We start from the raw sequence: 16364 nt of genomic DNA, 5'->3' as shown, positions 1-16364 counted from the left end.
CTAAAGTATATAAAGAATTTATACAGCTCAACAACAGAAAACAATACAATTGAAAAATGAGCAGGGCGTGGTTGCGCGCCTGTAGTCCCAGCTACTTGGCAGGCTGAGGTGGGAGGATCGGATTGCTTGAGCCCAGGAGTTCTGGGCTGTACTGCGCTATGCCGATCGGGTGTCCACACTAAGTTTGGTATCAATATGGTGACCTCCCGGGAGCGGAGGACCACCAGGTTGCCTAAGGAGGGGTAAACTGGCCCTGGTCAAAAACGGAGGAGGTCAAAACTCTGGTGCTGATCAAAAAATGCACAGAGGACCTAAACAGACATTTCTCCGAAGAGGACACACAGATAACCAACACATATAAAAAGTGTTCAAGGTCACTAATTATCAAAGAAATGCAATTCAAAACCACAATGAGGTACCACCTCATCACACCTTTTAATATGACTATTGTCAATAAATCAACAAGTGTTGGCAAGGATTTGGAGAAAAGGAAACCCCAATGCACTCTTGATGGGACTGTAAATTGGTGCAAACATTATGGAAAACAATATAGAGGTTTCTCAAATAATTAAAAATAGAAATAATATATGACCGAACAATTGTACTTCTGGGTATTTATTTGAAGATATCCGAAACATCAGAAAAGACATATGCACCTCTATGTTCATTGCTACATTATTTACAATAGCCAACACATGGAAGCAATCAAGTGTCCACCGATAGACAAGTGGATACAGAAGATTTATTACAGAGACGTGCACAACACACACACAAAATGAAATATTACTCAGCCATATAAAAAAGAACAAATCTTGCCATTTGCAATAACATGGATGGACCTACAGGGTATTATGCTAAGTGAAATAAGTCAGAGAAAGACAAATACCAAATGATTTCACTTATTCATGAATTAATCTAAAAAAATAAAAGAAACAAACTCATAGATATAGAGAACAAACTAACGGCTGCCAAATGAGAGTGTGTGTGGAGGGATGGGTGAAAAGGATTGATAATTATAAACTGGCAGTTATAAAAAGAGTCACACTAACAAGAACTGCAGGTTCCATACATTGGTGGGACATGGAAGCGAGACTAAGGGACATGGACAGGAGTGTGGTGGTTAGGGGGCGGGGAGGGAGAGGAGGAAGGGGAGGGGGAGGGGTACAGAGAAAACTGGATAGAGGGTGACGGAGGGCGATCTCTCCTTGGGAGATGGGTATGCAACAGAACTAAATGACAAGATAACCTGGAGATGTTTTCTTTGAATATGTGTACCCTGATTTGTTGATGTCACCTCATTAAAATAAAAATTTATTTATAAAACAAAACAAAACAAAAAAAACCAGTCACACTAATGTAAAGTATAGGATAGAAAAGAATATAGCCAATAATATTGTAACAACTATATATGCTGCCAGATGGGTACTAGATTTGTTGGGGTGATCACTTTATCAGATAAATAAATGTCTAATTACTGTGTTATAAACCTGAATAAAATATTTTATAGCAATTATAATAGAAAAAATTAACCTTACTGAATGAGACTGAATTTGAAAAATTGAATTTATTGGAGTGACACAGGTTAATAAAACCATACAGATTTCAGTGTACAAGTAAATAAAACATCATCTGCACACTGCATCTACAACTCATCGCCCAACGTTAAACCTTCTTCCGTCCTCATTTACCCTCCCCTTTGCCTACCTCCATCAACCCCAGACCCCCTTTCCTCTGGCTATCACAGTACTATTGTCCGTGTGGCATATGTGTATGTGTGTGTGTGTCTGTGTGTGTGTCTGTTTAGTTAAACCCTTCACGGGTTTTCTTCCAGCCCCCAACCACCCTCTCCTCAGATCGTTGTCAGTCTATGTATCTATACTTCTGTTTCCATTTTAAGTATTTTGTTATTAGATTTTACATATAAGTGAGATCATATGGTATTTATCTTTCCTGACTGGCTTACTTAACTTAGCATAATTTCCAGGTCCATTCTTGCTGTCCCCAAAGATAAGACTTTCTTTTTTTTCTTTTCTTTTTCTTTTTTTTTTTTTTTTACAGTCAAGTAGTATTCAATTGTACAAATACCCACATATCTACAGATGGGCAGGCACTTGACACTGCAATAAACATAGTGGTGCATGTATTCTTTCCAATCAGTGTTTCGGGATTATTAGGATATATTTCCAGAAGTAAAACTACTGGGTTAAAATGAAGATCATCTTTAATTCTTTGAGAAAACTTCATCCCGTTTTCTACAGTGGCTGCGTGAGTCTGCATTTAGCCCAACAGTGCACAGGGATTCCCTTTTTCTCCACATATTCACCAGCACTTGTTTGTGGATTTATTGATGATAGCCATTTTGACTGGTGTGAGGTGATATCTTTTTGTGGTTTTAATTTGCATCTCTCTGATGATTAGTGACACTGAGGATCTTTTCATATCTTTATACATCTATTGGCCATTCATATATCCTCTTTGGAAAAGTGTTTATTCAGATCCTTTGCCCATTTTTAAATTGGATTATTTCCTGGTGTTGAGTGCATAAAAGTTCTTTATGTATCTTGGAAATTAACCCCTTACCAGATGTATCATTGGTGAATATGTTCTTCCATGCAATGGGTTGCTTTTCATTTAGTTGGTACTTACTTTGTGCAAATTTTCAGTTTGATGTAGACCTATTTTTAAATTTATTTCCCTTGCCTGAGGAGATATATAGGCAAAAATAGTGCTATGAGAGATGACTTGAGATCTTCATGCCTGTTTTCTTCTAGGATTTTAATGGTTTTGTGCCTTTAGGTATTTTATCTATTTTGAGTTCATTCTTGTAATGGTGAAAGAAGGTAGTCTACTTTCATATTTTTGCATGTATCTGTCCAATTTTCCCCAACGCCATTTATTGAAAAAATTGTCTTTACTCCATTGTATGTGCTTGTCTCCTTTGTCAAATATAAATTACCATAAAGGTGTGGGTTTATTTCTTGGCTCTCTGTTGTGCTTCAATGATCTACATATAGTGTGTCTGTAAAGTCATGGTGCACTTTTGACCGGTCACAGGAAAGCAACAAAAGACGATAGAAATGTGAAATATGCACCAAATAAAAGGAAAACTCTCCTAGTTTCATATGTATTCAGTACAGTTCGATGTGGGCTCCATTTGTTGTCCTACACACATCCAAACGATAGTGAAGTTCTTGACACACACGGGTAAGGACATCTGGTGTAACAGAGTGAATAACGTCTGTGATTCTGTTTTAAGTGATTAATGTCGTGGCACTTCGTTATAAACGCGCCGATATTCACGTTGCACTTTGGTCACAGACTCGAATTCAGCGAGACACAGAACACACTGAACTTTCCTCTGTACCGTCCACATCTCGAATGGCATGGCCCCGTGGGCTGCTCTGCTGTATACACAGTGTTACATCATCATCTGTGCGTGCGCACATGCTGCCACATCATCCTACAGAAACTGGGTTTTTCTGATTTATTTGGGTGCTCACTTTTTCTTGATGAGTCTGGTTAAAGGTTTGTCAATCTTGTTTATCTTTTCAAAGAACCAATTCTTGGTTTTACTGGTCTTTTGTACTGTTGTTTTAGTATCCATGTCAATTATTTCTAATTTAATCTTATTTCCTTCTTCCTAGTAACTCTTAGTTATTCTTTTTCTAGCTCATTCCAATTTAGAGTGAGACTATTAGAGATTTTTCTTGCTTCTTGATAAGCCTGTGATGCTATGAATTATCCTATCAGGACTATTTTTGTTGTATATCACAGATTTTGTTTATCATTTTCATTTACTTCCAGATCACTTTTGATTTCTTCCTTGATCATATTTTTAACCCATTCATTGTTTAATAAGATATTATTTAGCTTCCATGTGTCCAAATGTTTTTCAGGAGTTTTATCTTGTGATTGACTTCTAGTTTCACAGCATTACAGTCAAAGACACTTGATATGATTTTAATCTGTCTAAATTTACTGAGACTTCTTTTGTTACTAACATGCGTTCTTAGAAAACGTTCCATGTGCACTTCCCTTGGAAAGAATGCATATTCTTCTGCTTCGGGGTAAAATGCTCTGAAGACATCACTTAAATCAATTTGATCTTGTGTGTTATTTAAGGCCTGTTGCCTTGTTGATTTTCTGTCTGGAAGATCCACCCACTGATGCCAACGGGGTAAAATCCCCAACTATAACTCTAGTTATAGTAAGTATTGATTTCTCCCTTTTGTCAGGATTTACTTTATATATTTAGGTGCTCCTACATTGGGTGCATAAATTTTACAAGGGTTATATTCTCTTTTCAGATTGCTCCCTTTGTCATTATAAAATGTTCTAATCTCTCTTGAGATATAACTTTTGTTTTGAAGTCTATTTTTTCTGATATACTGTACTATTGCTATACAAGCTTTTTTTTTTTTCATTTCCTTTTGCATGGAATATTTTCTTCCATCCATTCACTTTAAGTCTGTGTGTATCTTTTGTTATGAGGCGGATCTCATGTATACAGCATATACACAGATGTTTTCTTATCTATCCAACTACCCTATGCTTTTGATTAGAGCATATTAAATTTATTATTGATAGGTACTTATTGCTATTTCATTCTTATTTTTTAATTTTTCTTTAAAGCAAGCCTTTTAACATGTCTTATTTTTATTCAGTGAAAGGAGGTGAGGCAGAGACAGACTCCTGCATGCACCCCAACTGGGATCCTCCCAGATGGCTCATTAGGGAGCAGTGCTCTGCCCATCTGCGGTGTTGCTTTGTTGCTCAGGAACTGAGCTCCTTAGTGCTTGAGGTGGAGGTTATGGAGCCATCCTCAGGACGCAGGGACAACTTGCTCCAATCGAGCCATAGCTGCAGGAGGGAAAGGGAGTGAAAGACAGAGAGACAGAAAGAGAGAAGCAGGTGGCAGAGAGATGGAGAAGCAAATAAGTACTTCTCTTGTGTGCCCTGACCAGAAATTGAACCTGGGACATCCACATGCCCAGCCGATGCTCTACCACTTAGGCAATCAGCCAGGGCCTAACATTTCTTGCCAACAGGTTTTGGTGGTAACAAACTCCTTTCACTTTTTACCCCTTTTGTCTAGGAAACTATTTCACCTGCAATTTTAAATAAAGCCTTACTGGATAGAGTAGTCTTGGCTGTAGGTTTTCGCTTTTTACCAGTTTGAATATTTCATGCAAAGTACTTCCGATCTGAAGTGTTTCCGTTGAGAAATCAACTCATAGCTTTATAGAGCTCCCTTGGAGGTAACTATCTCTCACATACTGCTTTTAAGATTCTCTTTTACTTTTGCTGTTTTAATAACAATGTGTCTTGGTGTGTGCCTCTTTGGATTCATCTTGATTGAGACTCTGAGTTTCTTGAACTTGTGTGACTCTTTCCTTCCCAGATTAGGGAAATTTTCAGCCATTATTTCTTTAAACAGGTTCTTGATCCCTGCTAACTCTCTTCTCCCTTTGGTACCCCTATGATGCAGATATGTTGTTAAACTTGATGTTGTCCCAGAGGACACTTAGACCTATCTCATTTTTCTTTTCTTTTTGTTGCTCTGCAGCTTCCTTTATAAAGTATTAGATATAATACTCCTGATCAGCTGGTCATTGAGACTGACTGCTCTATAAGTCAGCTATAAATCCAGTTTGGCACTGGCAGGTGGTGTATGTAGCTTCTTACTCCACAGCCATCTTAGATCCCCTCTCTCAACATGAGACTCTTAAACTACTTACCAACATTATCTTTGAGCTATATTATGTTTTCCTAAAGTTTTTGATAGTGAGAGGCCCACAACATCACTGAACATTGTATGCAATGTTTCCAATAATGATTAGAATTCTAATTGCTAGTAAATATAAATATAAGAATAAAATACAGTCCTGGCCCAGTTGGCTCAGTGTAGAGCGCTGGCCTGGTGTATAGATGTCCTGGGTTGATTCCCAGCCAGGGCACACAGAAGCGCCCATCTGCTTCTCCACCCCTCCCCCTCTCCTTTCTTTCTGTCTCTCTCTCCTCCTGCAGCCAAGGTTCCATTGGTGCAATGTTGGCCCAAGGCGCTGAGGATGGCTCCACAGCCTCCGCCTCAGGTGCTAAAATGTCTCCAGTTGTAACGGAGCAACACCCCAGATGGGCAGAGCATCACCCCCTAGTGCGCTTGCCAGGTGGATCCTTGTCAGCCACATGCAGGAGTCTGTCTCTCTGCCACCCCACTTATCACTTCAGAAAAATACAAAAATAATAATAATAATAAAATGTGGTATTTATTCCTTAAATTATGATTACAATTAGTAGTCCTTATTTTGGGTAAGATTTGTATTCTTCATATGCTAAAACTTTTCCAATAACGTTTATAGAATTGTTATACTTTGTAAAACAAATTTATTGAGTTATAGAATTTTTAAGGGTATTTACAAACATTCTATAGTTTCTTTATCTGAGCATCAATGATCCTTTTAAACAACAGGGGTAATGTATGTTTTCATTTGTGGAGTTAATAATGAATTCAAGTGTTTTTCTTGTAAGCTACCTTAAAAAATGGTAAATTCATCTGAATTAAATTCATTTTTTTGCATCTAGTAGACTAACTGAGATGCCAGATCACAGAAGAGAAAACTGTAAGAGGGACATCAATGGTGACAAACAGAAATTAAAAATCTTAGAATACTAGAACAGCATGATCAGTGCACAGCATGGGTGGGAGAGGAAGCAGAACAAAATCATGATCAATTTCCAATGATAAATCAAAAAAATGAAACTTGACAACAGCTGAAGCTTCAACAACTTTTTTGGCATTTTGTGCCAAATTTTTCATTAAAAAATTTCTGCTTACAGAAAGAACTTACACAAAAATATTTGGTGAAGGAAATATTTATGCCTGTTTTATACATTTCACATGTGTGAAAAAGTCCTCAGAAAAATAAAGAAAAAGTATATTAAATAAAGGTATTTTCAGAAAAATGTCAGAACACAAACATACCATCTTTCTAGGTACTAAGGTACTTCTTCTTCAACATGAAAATTGTTTTTTACAAAGATGGAGGGAAGGCCATCAACTTACCTGCTGCACAAGCTGCTAAAAATTTTTCACTCTTACATAGGCGTTCAGCTATAAGATGGGTACAATTTTTGTATTTCTAGAAGGAAAAATCCACATGAAAAAATATTACGATGGTAAAATTTCCTTTTAACACCTTATTCTTACAATTTTAAGAAGGCATTTTATAATTTTTAGGCCACTATTTTAATTCTAGTTATTTTTCTATGTCTACAATATTTAGTAAATAAAGTTTCTGTACTCACCTCACTCTTAATAAAAGTGCAATCTAATTTTAAAAGCAATTTGCCTAGAGCTTCCTTTTCTTCCATCTTAAATCCTGTCATCTGAATGATATGCTTTGGGGCACCATCATCCATCTAATATATATACAGATAAAGAAGATAAAATGTCAGAGATATTATTCATTGGGTTGAAAACAGTATCAAAAATAAAAACTAAAACCATTAAACTAATTTTTATTAGATAATCTGAATTAAACCCATTAAACACATATGGCTTAATTATAAATATAAATTACATAAATAAAAATTAGTTTTAAATGTTATTGTCTTCAAAATATGACCATAAAATAAAGTCAGATTTTATATTCTGGTTTGAATACTGAAAGTTTGCATTACTACATCACTTTCCACTAAAATACACACATGAATGAATATAAGTCTTTGGAAGTATGTATAATTATATATTATATAATATATATTATATATTAACATATTAGCTTCATTTTGTTGTTTCTTGACATGAGAACAATCCAATTTATTCAAATATTACCAGTTATACATGCTCTCATTTGAGTGTGTTTGTGGTTCTATACAATTTCATCATGTGTAGCTTCATATAATTAACTCATCAATCCAAATATAGAACTATTCCATAACCACAAGATTCCCTCTTTACAGCCATATTCACCCTTTCCCCCAACCCCTAACCTTAATCTGCTCTCCAGCTCAATACTTGTATTATTTCAAGAATGCCATAAAAATGAAATGACTTTTTTCACTCAGAATAATTCCCTTGAGCTCCATCCAAGTTGTTGTATCAAATTGATTTTTAAAATCCAAATGAAGTCATCATTCTTTAGAAGTCTCATTTGAAAGTCAATCCATGGAATAATAAATATTTATCCTTATTGTAAGGAGAAAAAATGATTTATTTTTAGGTAAGATACCTATTAGCTTTATTTTTAAAGGCACTATTATTTTGCTAAGAGCTTGTCCATTCATTGAGAATAAAACAGTAAAATCTTAACATGATTTTTAATGTCTGTAGACAGACATCAAAGAATATGTATAAGCCACTGGAGAAATTTATAAAACTTTTGGTCCCACAGCCTTTACACCAAATAATTTAGTATAGTAGGTGCATATAATGAATCTGGATCTCATTCCCAATCTCCATTTAATTCTGGTATATATATATATGTTAATTTCATCAACTACAAAGTACACCTAAAAAAATCTAGTTTTCAAATTATTTTGATAAAAACCTTAATATTTAAATAGAGTTCATTGAGAAAGTTGTATTTGAGGCAGTACATTTATTAAGAAAGAAAGGGAAAACTCATGCCATTTCTAATTAGAATACAATTTTTTGTTTACATGAGGTTAGAAATTAAGATGTAGATAGAATCTCAGAGAAAACGTAGTTTCTCAAAACAGATAAGGAAAGCAGGAACTAGAGTAATTAGGGTAATTTTCCATATCTTTAACAATTTTGTCACCATAGCTCTGCATAGTATTTAATTAAATGCCATAGGTAGAGCAATGGCATTTGGTTTCTTTCTATACAATTAAAAATAAACCTAGGCCCTGGACAGTTGGCTCAGTGGTAGAGCGTCAGCCCGGCGTGTGGAAGTCCTGGGTATGACTCCTGGGCAGGGCACAGAGTAGAAGCCCCATCTGCTTCTTTACCCCTCTCCCTCTCCTTCCTCTCTATCTCTCTCTTTCCCTCCTGTAGCCAAGGCTCCACTGGAGCAAAGTTGGACCAGGCGCTGTGGATGGTTCCGTTGCAAACAAGCAATGCCTCAGATGGGCAGAGCATCATCCCCTGGTGGGCATGCTGGGTGGATCCCAGTCAGGCACATGCGAGAGTCTGTCTCTCTGCCTCCCCACTTCTCACTTCAGAAAAATAAAATAAAAATAATAATAATAATAATAAATAAAGAAATAAACCTAAAAAAATTAGCACTGCTTGAGCCTAGGACTAGTAATAGACAACTGGTAAAAAATATTGTTTACAGAAATTGTACTTTCAAAGACTAAAATAGTATATACATTTATATTAAATATATATGAACAGGCCTCTGGCCTGTTGACTCAGTGCTAGAGTGTTGGCCTGTCATGTGGATGTCCCAGGTTTAATTACCCGTCAGGGCACACAGAAGAAGTGCCCATTTGCTTTTCCACCTTTTTCCCTCTCCTTTGTCTCTATTTCTCTCTTTCCTTCCTGCAGCCCAGGCTACACTGGAGCAAAGTTGGCCTGCGCTCTGAGGATGGCTCTATGGCCTCTGCCTCAGGCGCTAGAAAGGCTCAGGTTGCAATGGAGCAACGGCCTGGGTTGGGCAGAGCATCGTCCCCTAATATGCAGGAATCTGTATCTCTGCCTTCCTGTGTCTCACTTCAGAAAAAAAAAAAATAATAATAATAATAATAATATATATATAAACAACATATAGTAAAATTTGAAATAAAGCATAAGTCAGTGTTAAAAGTGACTTTCATTTTCTTGCTTAAAATGTATAAAAGGAAAAACTTCAGTGAGGGTAATAACACTTCAGTTTTTTCTCTCCCCTTCATCTTCCCCACGCTTTGAGGGGAGGAAGCTACAGGAGAGAACTAACTGGATATGCTTTGCTGGGCATATCTGCATATTTGTAATGACACTCATATTAACACTTTAGGACATGCTCTAAGGAGCTGCCAGTAGTAGCCTGCATTGACTGCCTGGTAGGTAAATCAATTCAGAGGTTAAGTACTAAGAAGCATATTGCAGTTGAACCTCAAAGCCACCACCTCCAAAATCATTTTTATTCAATAAAAAAGCTGAAACTTTGACCTCAATATATCTGAGTTTCATATTTCTCTATTGCTTCAAAAAGAAGAAAATGAATGTAATATATTAACCCTCTAATATCCTAAAATTCAAGGTGTGTAACATAAAGTATCTTTAAGGATAAGGTTCTTCAATGAAACAAAAATTTTTAAAAAGGTTACAAGGATTTTGTCAGAGCACAACCCTTATGAAATAATTAATCATACATGCAAAATACTATCTATTATCAGTAAATAAAATATAAATAACTTCTTGCACAATCATCCAATTATTAATAATACACCTTTTTAAACCATTTTCATGGGTTAAATAACACAGCTCTTAAGTTATAATATTCATTATTATAGACTGAATACATAAAACCTTTACAAAGAACATGCTTTGTTTTTAGAAATAATGATTTAGTTTGATGCACAACACATAATAGCACACATACAATAAAGCCACATGTGGATCATAAGGCATACGGTCATAACTAGGGAGAATACTTTCATTAATTCTAGGGAATTATTTAAATAAATCATTTCAGCAGATTTCCTTTAGAATATGACAGGTCCTAATTTGACCTGGGATGGTGAACACACAATGCAATACACACACACACACACACACACACACACACACATGTATATATATAAATATGTTTTATAGAATTGTACACCTGAAACCTGTATAATTTTATCAAGCAATGTCACCCCAAGAAATTCAATAAAAAAAGGTCCTTTCAGAAATATTAAACAAATAAAATTCAACATATCTGTGACTATCATCATGGTATTCAAGAGAAAAGGCAAACCTAAGTGTTTTTATAGTTCTTGAAAATCACTTTATTCAGAGAAATACAAGTGTTTTAACCATATTTTACCTACTACATGTATTTTATTTATGTATTCAAAAGTTTCGCCTGACCAGGCAGTGGCGCAGTGGATAGAGCGTCAGACTGGGATGCAGAGGACTCAGGTTCAAGACCCCGAGGTCACGAGCTTGAGCAAGGGCTCATCTGGCTTGAGCAGAAAGCTCACCAGCTTGGACCCAAGGTCGCTGGCTCAAGCACGGGTTGCTTGGTCTGCTGAAGGCCCGCCGTGAAGGCACATATGAGAAAGCAATCAATGAACAACTAAGGTGTCGCAACAAAATCTGATAATTGATGCTTCTCATCTCTCTCCATTTATGTCTGTCTGTCCCTGTCTATCCCTCTCCTGACTCTCTGTCCCTGTAAAAAAAAAAGTTTCAAAAGCTATTTAGCAAGTTATTTCAAGAAATGTCAAAGAAGGGAAATTTGAGGTTTAAAAATATAAAATCTTGCCTATCTGACTACTCTGAAATCTGGTATAGACAAACCACTGTTAAGTAGTAATCTGAATATGCAGAAAGCAATAAGAAAAATCACTGTAATGATACAACTCCAAAAGTTTTGCCTGACCTGTGGTAGTGCAGTGGATAGAGCTTCAACCTGGAATGCTGAGGGTGCTGGGTTAAAACCCTGGGCTTGCCTGGTAAAGGTATATATGGAAATATGAACTGATACTTCCCGCTGTTCCCTCCACCCCTCTCTCTAAAAAAAATAAATAAAATCTTAAAAAAAAGTTTTATTTAAAGGCTATCCTTTAAGTTTTATCCTTCTGCTTCCTGAGAATATGTTCTACAGAACTGTAAGAAAAACAATCTATCATACTGTGTACTTCTTCTAGATCAAATTAATAGCTATTTTACAATTTGAATGTTTATTAACAAAGTGACATTTTAACATATTTTGGTTTGATGCACAAATAATTAAGTGACTTAGACTAAGAAGAGTCAATGCATAATGCAAAGTTTTCATCTTAAATCATAGTGTCTTTATAATGGAATAAATATACCACTTTTTATATTTAATAACATTTTTCTGCCACAGTCCACAGTAAAATAAAAACAGGACCAACTGTGCTTAATAGTAGCAATCAGCAAAGGCTTTATAAAGCAATTTCTTTCCTTTAAAAACAAGGATGAAATTGAAATTAAAAGAGCAAAGAGAAGGAGAAATAAGAAATATAGGTGAAAAATAAATAGGACATCCTGATTCAAACATTATGAAAGTAAGAACATTAAAACATGTTCAAAATACAATTTACTCACAAGTTTATCAGAAAAACTGGGCTATCTGCTAAACTATCACGGAATTTTGAATCTCTATGTTAGCACACAATAAGTGGCACAGATTAAAGAACAAATTCTATTAACCTAATCTAGTAGCTTCCTATAATAAAATTATTTATTTGAAGCAACAGCATTTACAATACATTTAGCAATGATTCTTAATATCATATCATATGACAAACTAATAGCATAGATCACAGATCTAATTCATATAGTTCCATGGGAAAATTGGTATCTGTAAATATAATAGACATAACTATACATAAACATATAGTTAGATTTATATTGGTAAAATTAGTGGTTTAATTGTTCTTTTTATGATGCTGCAGGAATAAGAAAACAGTAACTGGTCTAATATGCCAATGAACTTAAGGAGAACTCTATACCAAACTAATGTAATACCTATTAACGATACAAACTACTTAGTACTTAAAAGTTGGGTCAAGTTTTGTTTAGGTGATATGTTCTGGGATATGGAGGATCAAGAGTTAACTTCTAGAAGTCTTCCAACAAAAGAAAGAAAGTACATATATTGCAGTGTAATTGTAACAGTGGTATTTCTAGGGCAATTATATTTTTCTAGGACTTTAAGGTGGTGGTCCTTCAAACATTTACACAGAAAATACTATCCTAACATAACAAAAGAAAAAGAGCATTTTCTTAACAGTTAATTGTTATGGTTACTATCAAAAAATTAAAATTGCATACTAGATTCTTAGTTACAAAAAATGCTTCGTAATTTTTAAAAATTAGGTAGTAATTTAAAAAGTCCAGTTACTTCCCTTGAACCATGTAACACTCACAACTGAGGAGATAATGACTGTGGACAGAGCTGGCGTTTGTGCACAGAAAGCAACTGTCTCTGTGGTGTGGACCTTCTCAAAGTATCTCCCACGTGGACCTACCCCTGATGCCCGAGATTCTTTTGCAGTTGGTGCCAGAAAGAAATTCAAATAAACCTACAGCACTCATCACAATTAAGAATATTATGCATTAGATTTTTAGGTCCTATGAATTCTTTATGACACATAGCCAGGACACGCTTTAAAAAATATGACATATAGCTATAACATGTTGAAAAGAGAACTCAAAAAATCAGAGACAGGAATACAGATATAAATACAAAGGTATGGTCCAGAAGAGAGGGTGAAAGTCCAGGGAGGGTGTAACAATTGAGAGAAAATGCTGCAAAGATAAAAATAAAAAAAGAGGGACTAACGGGATGCTTTAATGAAGTCTGTGGTAGGAAAACAAGGAGCAACTTTTCCTACTCTGCATTATACTTTTTCCTGACCAGCCATAGGGTATTACACAACACTGAGGAGGACATAACGCATCATGTAAGTTGTATGCTATTAAGATAACTAAGAATTTACTTTTTTAAGTTACATATTTGCATTTAGAAAACTAAAAATTTTCCTCAAACTAAGTTTTACTGATTTGTCTTTTAATTTTATTATTTATTTATTTATTGAATTTTTCTGAAGTGAGAAGTGTGGAGGCAGAGAGACAGATACTCACAAGCACCCAATAGGGATCCATGGGGCGAGCCCACTATGGGGTGATGCTCCCATGCAACTGGAGCCATTCCAGCACCTGAGGCGGAGGCCATGGAGCCGTCCTCAGTGCCTGGGCCAACTTTGCTCCAATGGAGCCTTGGCTGCGGGAGAGTGGAGAAGCAGATGAGCGCTTCTCCTGTGTGCCCTGGCCGGGAATCGAACCCAGGACCTCTACACGCTCGGGCTGACGCTCTACCACTGAGCTAACTGGCCAGGGCTTGTCTTTTAATTTTAATTAACACATGCTTATTACAGAAAACTTGAAAATTACTACAAAGTATACAGAAAGATTAAAATCATCTCTAATTCCTTCACCCTGTAATACCACTGTTAATATAAGGGAATGGGGAAAGGAGTTTGACTTGAAGGTTTTTATGCATCTGTGTATATGTCACAAAATTTAAATATTATATAATTCTGTATCTTAAATTTTATGTAAAATTATATTGTGATCATTTTTCCATGCCACTAAATATTCCCCATGGCTTTACAGCTCTACAGTATTAGGGCAAATTAGTTAATTTGAATAACAAAATAATGTTTGTTACTCAAGTGAACTATTTTAATATTGAACCTACTTCTTTTTCTTATTTTAAACCTAAAGAAAATAACTTTTATACTTCCCTCTTCTGGAAAGAATAGACTGATTCTTGAATACAACCAGTATTATTGCTTTGAACTCAAGTTTGAAAGATTTTCATGATTCATGTTACCTAAGGAATTTAAGTGGCAAAGTAAAAAAGTGTTAAAACTGGCCCTGGCCGGTTGGGTCAGTGGTAGAACGTCGGCCTGGCGTGCAGAAGTCCCAGGTTCAATTCCCGGCCAGGGCACACAGGAGAAGCGCCCATCTGCTTCTCCACCCCTCCCCCTTTCCTTCCTCTCTGTCTCTCTCTTCCCCTCCCACAGCTAAGGCTCCACTGGAGCAAAGATGGCCCAGGTGCTGGGGATGGCTCTGTGGCCTCTGCCTCAGGCGCTAGAGTGGTTCTGGTCGCAACATAGCAACGCCCAGGATGGGCAGAGCATTGCCCCCTGGTGGGCATGCTGGGTGAATCCTGGTCGGGTGCATGCGGGAGTCTGACTGTCTCTCCCCGTTTCCAGCTTCAGAAAAATACAAAAAAAAAAAGTGTTAAAACTAAAGATCATCAGTTAAAATGTTGAATCTCTGTTTTAACTAATATTGTAAAAGGTAGAAATAAATCTTAGTACTCATAGTACTCATACTGTGTGAATAAAATACTGTTTGGCTCTGAATCCTGTTAACATTAAGCAGAGGTTAGGAATTCTACACCCTCTTACCTAGGAGTAAAATTAGGCCTTTGGCTTAATTCCATTCAGGTGGCCTTTGGAATTTCTTTTTTTTAAAGATGTAGTCTGTTTCCTGCCCCTCCTTCAGAGGTATGGGGAGAAGAGGGTTGTATGTGTGTGTATACATTATCACTTATTTTAAGCAGTAAGATGTCTTTAGAATGTAAGAAAGAATACATAGTGTATTTTATAGCACATAACCATTAGCATATTTAAGGAGTCAATTAATTACAAGAGTAACAAATAAAATTCCATTTTAGTTATATTTTTGAGAAAGAGGATTCTACCTTTGGTTTTATTTTTCAAAACCTATACAGAATTGTTGATTTTATTTAAGAAATTTTTCTTTAAATAGTGAAAAGACTATCTTAGAATAATCAAAGCTAATGTTTTTTTAGATATTAGTGAAAATTGTTGATACTTATTATGAAATTTTAAGAGTTTTAAATTTTGATTATGAAAACTACCCACATGTGAACACCTTTTCAAAGACCTTTTCACATGATTTATGCTTTTCGCTTTAGGAAAGCAGAAAAATAGTCAATCACATTAAGTAAACTGCAGTCAATAAGGTAGAAGAAAATGTGGATTTAGAAAATAAATCTAATAGGGTCTTATTTGCATTATAGAAGACTGTCTTTACAATAAAATTTTATATATTCAAGTATTTGAACATCATAGTTCATTTGAATTAACTCTGATTTAACTTAGTCACGATCATATTAACTCCCTTAAAAAAAAAACCCACCCCAAACTATCAATTTAAGTACTGAAAACCTGCAATACAGGTTAGTTAAACTTCTAAAATGGGAACACACTGCATGCACATCTCACATATCAAAAACACTTCTAGGAAATGAGGCATAACAATAAAATAAGAGTTCACAAGGTGCAGTGTATACTGTAAATACTGTTTAAGTTTTCAATCCTAATATCTGATCGGTAACAATTTTTTTTCTTCTGTTCGTATGGAACAGTCATTTGTTTAAAAAAAAAAAAAAAAAAAAAAAAGCTTGGAGCTTTGAACATCAAGCTCCATGTAATTTCTGAGTCAAATTCTGTCCATGGAGTACCTGAGGCAGGCCAGTGTTTGATCAACATTTAATCAGAGGTTTTGAGAGTGGAAGAAATCTCAGAATTACGACTAAATCCTGTTCCCAGCCTTCAAGCCGCTAAAATATTACGATCCCCGGGAACACAGTCCCTCCCACCTCCCATTAGGGAAACCTGTGTATGTTACGTTTAAAGGC

General features: G+C 35.7%; 1 protein-coding gene across 2 annotated transcripts in view; it reads right to left on the bottom strand.

Moving 5' to 3' along the window:
• The window catches only part of SLF1 (SMC5-SMC6 complex localization factor 1), a 94280-nt gene that overhangs the window by 77270 nt on the left and 646 nt on the right, over positions 1 to 16364 (bottom strand). For both annotated transcript variants that reach the window (XM_066381843.1, XM_066381844.1), the window contains exons 2-3: positions 7306 to 7419; positions 7064 to 7139 (exon numbers count right to left, since the gene is read on the bottom strand). In XM_066381843.1, coding sequence (XP_066237940.1) covers positions 7064 to 7139; positions 7306 to 7419 — 190 coding nt within the window. The remainder of the gene's footprint in view (positions 1 to 7063; positions 7140 to 7305; positions 7420 to 16364) is intronic.

The sequence above is a fragment of the Saccopteryx leptura genome, chromosome 4 (assembly GCF_036850995.1).
Source record: "Saccopteryx leptura isolate mSacLep1 chromosome 4, mSacLep1_pri_phased_curated, whole genome shotgun sequence".
Classification (NCBI taxonomy): Eukaryota; Metazoa; Chordata; class Mammalia; order Chiroptera; family Emballonuridae; genus Saccopteryx; species Saccopteryx leptura.
This window is presented reverse-complemented; position numbering and strand designations above follow the sequence as displayed.